This window comes from Sipha flava, unplaced genomic scaffold (genome assembly GCF_003268045.1).
Source record: "Sipha flava isolate LNK unplaced genomic scaffold, YSA_version1 472_pilon_pilon, whole genome shotgun sequence".
In the NCBI taxonomy this organism is placed as follows: Eukaryota; Metazoa; Arthropoda; class Insecta; order Hemiptera; family Aphididae; genus Sipha; species Sipha flava.
Genome location: NW_020273258.1, coordinates 296,492 through 304,732, shown reverse-complemented (window position 1 = coordinate 304,732; position 8,241 = coordinate 296,492). Strand labels below are relative to the sequence as shown.

The window sequence follows — 8,241 nt, the reverse complement described above, 5'->3', positions numbered from 1 at the left end:
ATATATATATATATATATATATATATATATATATATATATATATATAATGTATATAATATATATGCACAATGACAGTAACAATTTTAATTTTCAGAAATATATGCATAAAATTTAAAAATATTTCACCTATATGTATCTTTTTTTTTAATATACACAATGGAACCTCCTTTAACGGACACCATCCAATAGTAGATAATTTTTTGGGGATGGGGACATTTTTATTACTTTTCAATGTAAAAACCACCGAATAGCAAACAACTATTTTAATATTTATTTAAATTATATGACATTACGGCAACAGAAAAATACTAGTGCGTTTTATTAGAACCTCTTGAAGTTATTATTAGATAGTAATAAGATTACAACGAATAATGTCTATTACAACGAAAATATCAATGTTTTGACTGTTTCATATCACCAATAGAAATAAAACGCAGTAATATTTTCTCTCCTACTGTAACTTTGACAAATTAACTTACTTACGAAATAGTACAGAGACAACATAGTTATAAAAAAAATCTAAGCTAATCGATTTATTCTATCAAAATGAAATGTATTTAAATATGTACTTAAGTGTTTTATGCATTTTTTTTAATTACATTTACGTACATTTTTTTAATTAATATATGTATATGTATATATTATTAGATCATTAAAAATTAAAATATAATAACACTCTAATTGAATTTAACATGCATATTTTTTTCCTTTAGAACATTTAATCTTTATGAATTCCAAAAATGTCATATATATTTTATTTTATTCGACCCTATGGTTAGTCTTGTAGTTGAAAACGCGCTCTTTACTCTTCCCTCTTATCAGCTAATCTCTTCAGTTTCATGTAATTTGACAGTCCAGCATAGGAAATAATTTGCTCGACAAGTGAAGTTCTCGGACGTCCTCAGTCTCTCTAACCTTTAATATTCCTTTCTATTATTCTATATACTAGTTCACTTTTGTGACTCAATAAGGTATATTGCTTTGATGGTTTTAAGTATCTCTCTGCATTAATTTATTTCACCTAGTATAGGCTTTTGTTGGTACGGTATTCTATTCAACTCGCTCGTAGAATCCTTTTCTAATACCACAATTAAAAAATGTTGAGGATTCGTTATTCTGCCTACATATGTATATTTATCATAAGTTTGAAAATCTAGTCTATACAGTCAATACTTTAAACAGAACATTTTCAATAAATTTATAAATTTCTTTTGAAAAATAACGACGAATAACTTGATGAAATATTTATAGTTTATAAAAAATTATAATACATATTATACAATAGGTGTACTTATATCATGAAATGTCATATTTCATGATTTAAAAAAATATATGATCAAATATTTACAAATAGATACATTTTATTTTGATAATATCAATTGTTTTCAATGTGTTTTATTAAATTCTTTATTTAATAAAGAATTTTTATTTTTGGTAGCTATAATTTTTAAAATAAATTTTTAAGTTTCAATTTTATTATTACAATTGAAAACCACAACTTAACCAATTTACATTTTTTATTTAGCTAAATAAAAATGAATGTTATATATTATTTCATGTTATTAGAACCATTGAAAATGATTTAATAAAACTGGTGCCATTGTAACTAATACCTATAACTGCAATAATTATACGCTCAAAACTTATAATTTTTTTCATAATATGTCTATAAAAATGCACAAATTATATGAAACTCGATTCAAGCTTAAGAATTTTTTTTTCGCTTAATAGTATTATTCGATGTTTTTCTAGGCTGATAAAATAATATTATTCACAAGTTTAATCAAAGATGGGAAATACAAGTAATTTAGGTTTACACGTGCAATGTATACATCCATATAAGGAGATAGGTAAATAGATTAAATATTAGTACTATACCTATATTGCAATTACTTCTGTTCAAAGTATATTTTTTTTATAGTTATAATAAAGAACTCTTTTTTTATTACCTATAAAGCATTATTAATAACCTATACATCACGGAATTTACGTAATACTTATTTAAAATCAATGAAGGATATCATATAATTTAATTAGGATTTAAAAATGAATAATGCATATATATATATGGACATATAAATATGATTTCAAAACCTGTTTTTTAAATAATATTGAACCTGCAGCTTGTTTGTGTATGAACACATAATAGTTTAATATACTTTATTATAGATGTATATAGAATATGACATTAGCAATCAAATAAATTTTCATTACACACAAAAACTGTTTATAACACACATCGTGGATGGCAAATAGTAATTTTTGACCTGAATCGCTGTATTAATATTATTCATAAACTATACTATTGTGGTTATATTTATGGAAAAAGCTAAACATTTTAAATTTTAACCAGTTTCATTAAACATACTTAAATTGTTTAGATTTTTTTGTACTACTTTGAAAACTCTATTATAATTTCCATGTATAATTAATAATTAAAAAAAAAAAAGTAGTATACGGTTTAACTATTTTTTATTGTATATTTTTAATATTTATAGTCATATTTATATAAAATTGGAACTGACTACTCGTTTAAAATTGATTTATAAATACATATAACAAGAATTTAGTAAGAATGCCATTAGAATACCATTATTCACGCTCATATATCTTACACACGCACATATATACATATATATATTAATTGAAAATCAATATCATTATTAATCACGACCCATATAGCACATAGGTATAGAATATTTAATAAAATATTATAGCTGGTACTACATCATGCAAAGTTCTAAGTATAAACTACTAATTATAACAATAAATATGGTAGTATATTGTATACACAATCATAATACCTACAATATAATTTATTTTATTTTATATTTGTTAACTTTCATTATTCCATGGGTATTTTAAATCTATCATAAAATTAATATAAAATTACGGAAATTATGAACATTTTGAACAACAAAATATAATGAAGAGTATGAAAAGAAAACATTTATGTATACACAATTCACATAAAATTCATACAAAAATACGTGTTAATGAGAAGACAGGATGCTCAAGGGCTAATTATTTCTTTATCATTATAATGTTTATTAGTGTTAAAATATACAGGTATAATATATATATTTAGATTGACTCGCTATGTTTTCTTAAAACAGAATTTAACGTGTACCACGAAAAAATTCACGATTCTCTTTCAAAAAAAATAAAATAAAATAAAAATTTAATAATAATAATTATAATTCATATTTTTTTTTTAATACATATATAACATTTAATTTGTGTCAATACTAAATACCATATCTACTAGTTTAAACATATTATGCATAGAAGATTAAGATAATAGAGCTCATACATTTTTTATATTTATTTAATTTTATTGTATTTTCAATTAAATAACATATTCCTTAGGTATATCAGTTGTAGTTTAAACAATATTCGATTTGGTGCTATAATGTATAAAAATACATTAATATATTAGCTTATTAAATTTGATCTAATTAATACTCATCTTTAATAAATCTTAAAAATTCGTTTATTTTTAACAAATGATAATTTTAATTGAATATATAAATATATGTACGTCGCATACAAATTATATATCATTTAAAAATAGCTAATTTTTATTGTACATAGTAATTAATATGGGAAACAATTTTTAAATACAATCATAAACTAAATTACAATGATAAGCTGATATAATTAGTATATATAAATATTAATCAACAAAAAGATAGCGAATATCAAAAATATGTGATTTTATCTATTAACAGAATATTTTTATACTTTAATGCATAAAATATAGTGGAAAAAAATAATAATAATAAATTGAAAATTTCCTTATTTGTTTAGATAATTTAGTCAGTAATTTTATCTAATTATTATTTAATAATTTCTTTAAATAATTTTACTATTTTTTTTCGTATTGACTTCAATATAAAGTATTATATTAAATGCTATACAGTATTATGTACCCATACTCAATGCGTATGTGGTTTTATAATATTCACATTATTATATCAATGTAAGTAAGTACACTGTATATGGCTGTTATATTATGATATGTATGATATAGATAACTGTATACGAAAGGAAAATCCATGGTAGTTATATCGATGTATAAATAACACATAATATTCGTAATAATATAAATTTGTTTAATAATTTCAAAACTAATCGAAATGGAAATCAAATTTACGGGAGTGCGGAGCACCGTTGGATTATCGTCAATCGATAACTACACCGCTGTAATAATATGGACATGCAATTGATTCGAAAGTATCGCAACATATACACATGCGTATATAATTCATAAAAAATAATAATTCTTGCGTATCGCCGGGCGCAAACACGATTTGATTTGAAAGTTAATTTACACCACAATTTATATTAAATATATATGCACATTCATTTTGTATCAATTTATAGGTATTGTAACGTACTTGTGTACAGTATAATATGTGTTATACATGTATCTATTTTTATAGGGTATTCGGGTGTTGGGTGAAACTCGAGCTCACGACTCAGATAACTGTAGCAGTTGACACGGTGGTCAATTCGTTCCACACGAGCGCATACCGACATACAGGATCGACATTTATGTACAGATATTATAGATACATAATATAAACGTATTGTCTTTATATTATTATAATAGCTTTGTAATTATACATTCATATTTGATAACAATAGCATCTTCTGCTAGTATGTTAATATATACATAAGTGTGTGCACGATAGTTTAGACGAGCATAGGTACCGCCCATACCTATTCAGTTTTCACACCGGTATAAATCTACCTGATTCCAAAAAGCCCTTTGAATTTTTAAAAACGCGATGTCTTTATAATTATAAGAAATATATGTTAAATATATTAAATATAGTATTATGGTCGGATGCGATATGCCGAGTGCCTACACGTTCGGTCGATAAATTATTTTTTCAGAAATCACTGTTGTCTAATGGTTTTATGTGCGAGATAACCCATGTTTAACTCACCAAAGGGAAAGGGAGCTAAACGCAAAGCCTTCATCTCTTCCAAAAACATGTCGGCAATAGGTCCTTAAAGATTTTTTTCGAGGAATACTTAATATCCTAAAAAAAACAATTCACGGAGCTCCAAAAACCTACGGGAATCTCCGTTTAAAATAATAACTCATAAAAAACGGAGTGCAGATGATTGCTTAGCATGCTTTTTCTTCGTTTATTTATAACGCGTGTGTGACTATATTTCATGCACGGCTTTATGAACGTTATCAACGTTGTTTACACGTAAACCATATAAGTTACCTTCGGACAATATACGATACATAAAATATTCTACAACGTGCAACGTCTCAATATGAATATAACCGTTTAACCAACGATAATATGTATTTGAGTTTTTGGTCGATTTTCCGTTGTGTTCCGCCTGTACAGTTAACTGTTGATGGAGTCGTACAGTTCGAGGACCACTTAAGTGAATTAAGCAAATGCAACATACGCAGGGTTTACAGAGGCAAAAAAGGACAGGAGGACTCTAATCCTCATCATTCTCCATATATTCCGATACAATTACTAGGTAGTTAGTTACAAATAGGTATATCTATTCAAAGATGTTGTCAGTAAACGATTCTCAAGAGACAAACTGTTCACGTGCTGTAAAAATATTTAAACTTGTAAATGACTTATAAATGATGATTTAATAAAATAAAAAATAAATTTAAAAAAACGTATTTATATAAGTATTTAATTTTCAATTTAAGTTCAATACGACTTAGTTTTTTTCTTGAACACCATCTGACACCTAAGTTGCATCAATTGAATTGCAATGCTAATTCTACAACCGTTTTGTTTCGTTTAATCGTTTTTTAACAAACGGGTGAGCTCTTCGGAAAAATTTTCAGAGAAATTTTAAAAGGGTACACGGTTTATAAACGCTGCGGCAGGTATTGGAACTGAGATTTATTGCGTCTCCCCCCCCCCCACCGTTTAATCCCTGAACATACGAGTAACTCACCTCTGGGTGTTCTTCCGATAATACGGAAATCGGTCACTGATGAACTTGTAGATGTCGGACAGCGGCAACATCTTCTCGGGCGCGCTCCATATGGCCATGGCCGTCAGCGATATGTAACTGTACGGCGGCTTTTGGTCGCCGTACGTCTCTCTGCACGGCCGCGGCATGCTCTCACGTGACCATCGTCGTCGCGCCTACGTTGCTGCCGTCACCGCGCCCGTTGTCGCGACGATCACCAACGGCGACGACCACCGCGACGACCGTGACCGCGACGACATTGAAATGCGAACGACTTTGATTTTCACGATCAGCTGCCGTGTCTCGCGACGAGTCGTAATACCCTTCAGCGGGGGGTTAGGGTTGGGGTGGTTCGGCACAGTGATTTAAACGTTCTTCACCCTCGTGTCTGCGTCCCGTACGTACGGACTGTTACGACGGTCGGCGAGTGAACATTCGACGCGGAACAAAAATATCGATGATAAAAATAACCACAATACGACTGCGAAATCGGGAAAACGAACGCGGAATCGGATGAAAACGAATGAGTCGGGTACGCACGGCGGTGCGGCGATTACGACGGCGTGCGATCGACACTGACCGGTTTGCACCGGTGCGCCGGGTCCGCGCAGCCAGCGCCAACGACGGCCCCCCTGAACGTGGGCGGTCCCGCGCCGGCACGCCATTGGCCGGTCCCCCGGACGCGGAGTGCCATTTTGTACGGTCCGTGCACGCCCGGATCAGAGCGCAGCGAGACGCGCACCGCAACCGTCGTTGTCGCCCGGATTTGCCGGCCTGCCGAAAATCGAATTTTTTCGCCGTGTAACCCATGGACGGGCGCACGTTATGCATATGCGCTATATCGATTAACATTATCATCTTATACACTACCCTTTACGTACGTGTAGGCAGTGGCGCAACTACGGGGGTGCTAAGAGATGCTCCAAGTCGTCTCAAATGAAAAATGTCCGCGATTAACGAAATTGTTCCAGATTAAATATTGAACAAATTTACTATAATTGGTATGAAACAATGTGTTTAACGCTTTAAAACTTAACAAAATAAAATCTGCAATACAAAAATAAATTGTGTTGAATTTTTTTTTTTTTTTTGTCACTATATATGCTATTGCGAATGTAATGGTACAATATAAACATTGGTCGCATGTTATGTTAGTGGTGGGTTCATAATGTAGTACCTTCAAGATTTGAAGTCTTGTAGCGTCTCTGTTTATAAACATAAGCATGCGCATGAAGGGATGACAGGTGTCCCCGAGCAGCTCCCGAAATGTTGTAAATGGGGACCTATGATTTGAGTCTAAGAGTAACGGGCCCGTATTTTAACTGACGCAGCTTCAAATTGAATGTAATTTATTCTAAAATATTTGGTAAAAAATAAATTATGTTTCATAATAGAAAATATAAATTTTCTACATTTTCTTGCAAAATCTTTTTATGATAATACAACAGCTACAATCGACTACAAAAAAGTAAAAATTGTAAATAATTTAAGCTATCTGAAATCAATATACGAGATGCATGGAAAACATATTCATTATAATGAAAATATATAATAAAATATATATTATAATCCTATAGGATTATATTATAATATATCACAATATTAAACAAAAAATTTAAGTTATGTTTATTTTATTATTTATACATTATGATTTATTAAATATAACTAAATGTTTTGTTAATATAGGGCCTAAATATATTGTAGGCAACCCCTGAAATAAAATCTACGCAAGCCTGCAGTTATGATACAAATGTGTTAAAACGACAATATTTTAATAAGACGGAGTTAACGGAAAGAGTATTTTTGGGTGAAGTTAACCGACTAATAGACTCACAAACGTGATCGATAAATAAGTACATTTGCCCTTTACCTTATTATTTGATAGATTTCATATAAAATAAACTTTGCTACTTTTTTTTTTTTTTGCCAATACGTGTTTGAGTTTAATTAAAATTATACTTAAAATGTATACAATACCTACCTATACTTGAACATAGTTCTCTAAGGAAAGACAAAACGTGCAATACGTACGTGTATAGATTATAATTTATACATTTTGTAGTTAAATAACGTATATTATTATTATTATTAATTAAATAACGTAATGAAATGATCATTCGCGGTGCAATATATTTTATTGGATATATACAGATATGCATATGGGGTGAAATTTAAATGGCTGTAAAAAATATAAAAATTTGCCGAGTCGTCCACCGACAATATAGTCGTAAAAAAGTAAAGCGCAGATATATTAGAATGGAAAACAT

At 29.5% G+C, this 8,241-nt stretch overlaps 1 protein-coding gene across 2 annotated transcripts in view; it reads right to left on the bottom strand.

Moving 5' to 3' along the window:
- Positions 1 to 6,552, bottom strand: part of LOC112689824 (fork head domain-containing protein FD5-like) — a 55,319-nt gene extending 48,767 nt beyond the window's left edge. For both annotated transcript variants that reach the window (XM_025563690.1, XM_025563689.1), the window contains exon 1: positions 5,957 to 6,552. In XM_025563690.1, the coding sequence (XP_025419475.1) occupies positions 5,957 to 6,123 (167 nt within the window). In that variant the 5' untranslated portion in view covers positions 6,124 to 6,552. The remainder of the gene's footprint in view (positions 1 to 5,956) is intronic.
- Positions 6,553 to 8,241: the final 1,689 nt, after the last annotated feature.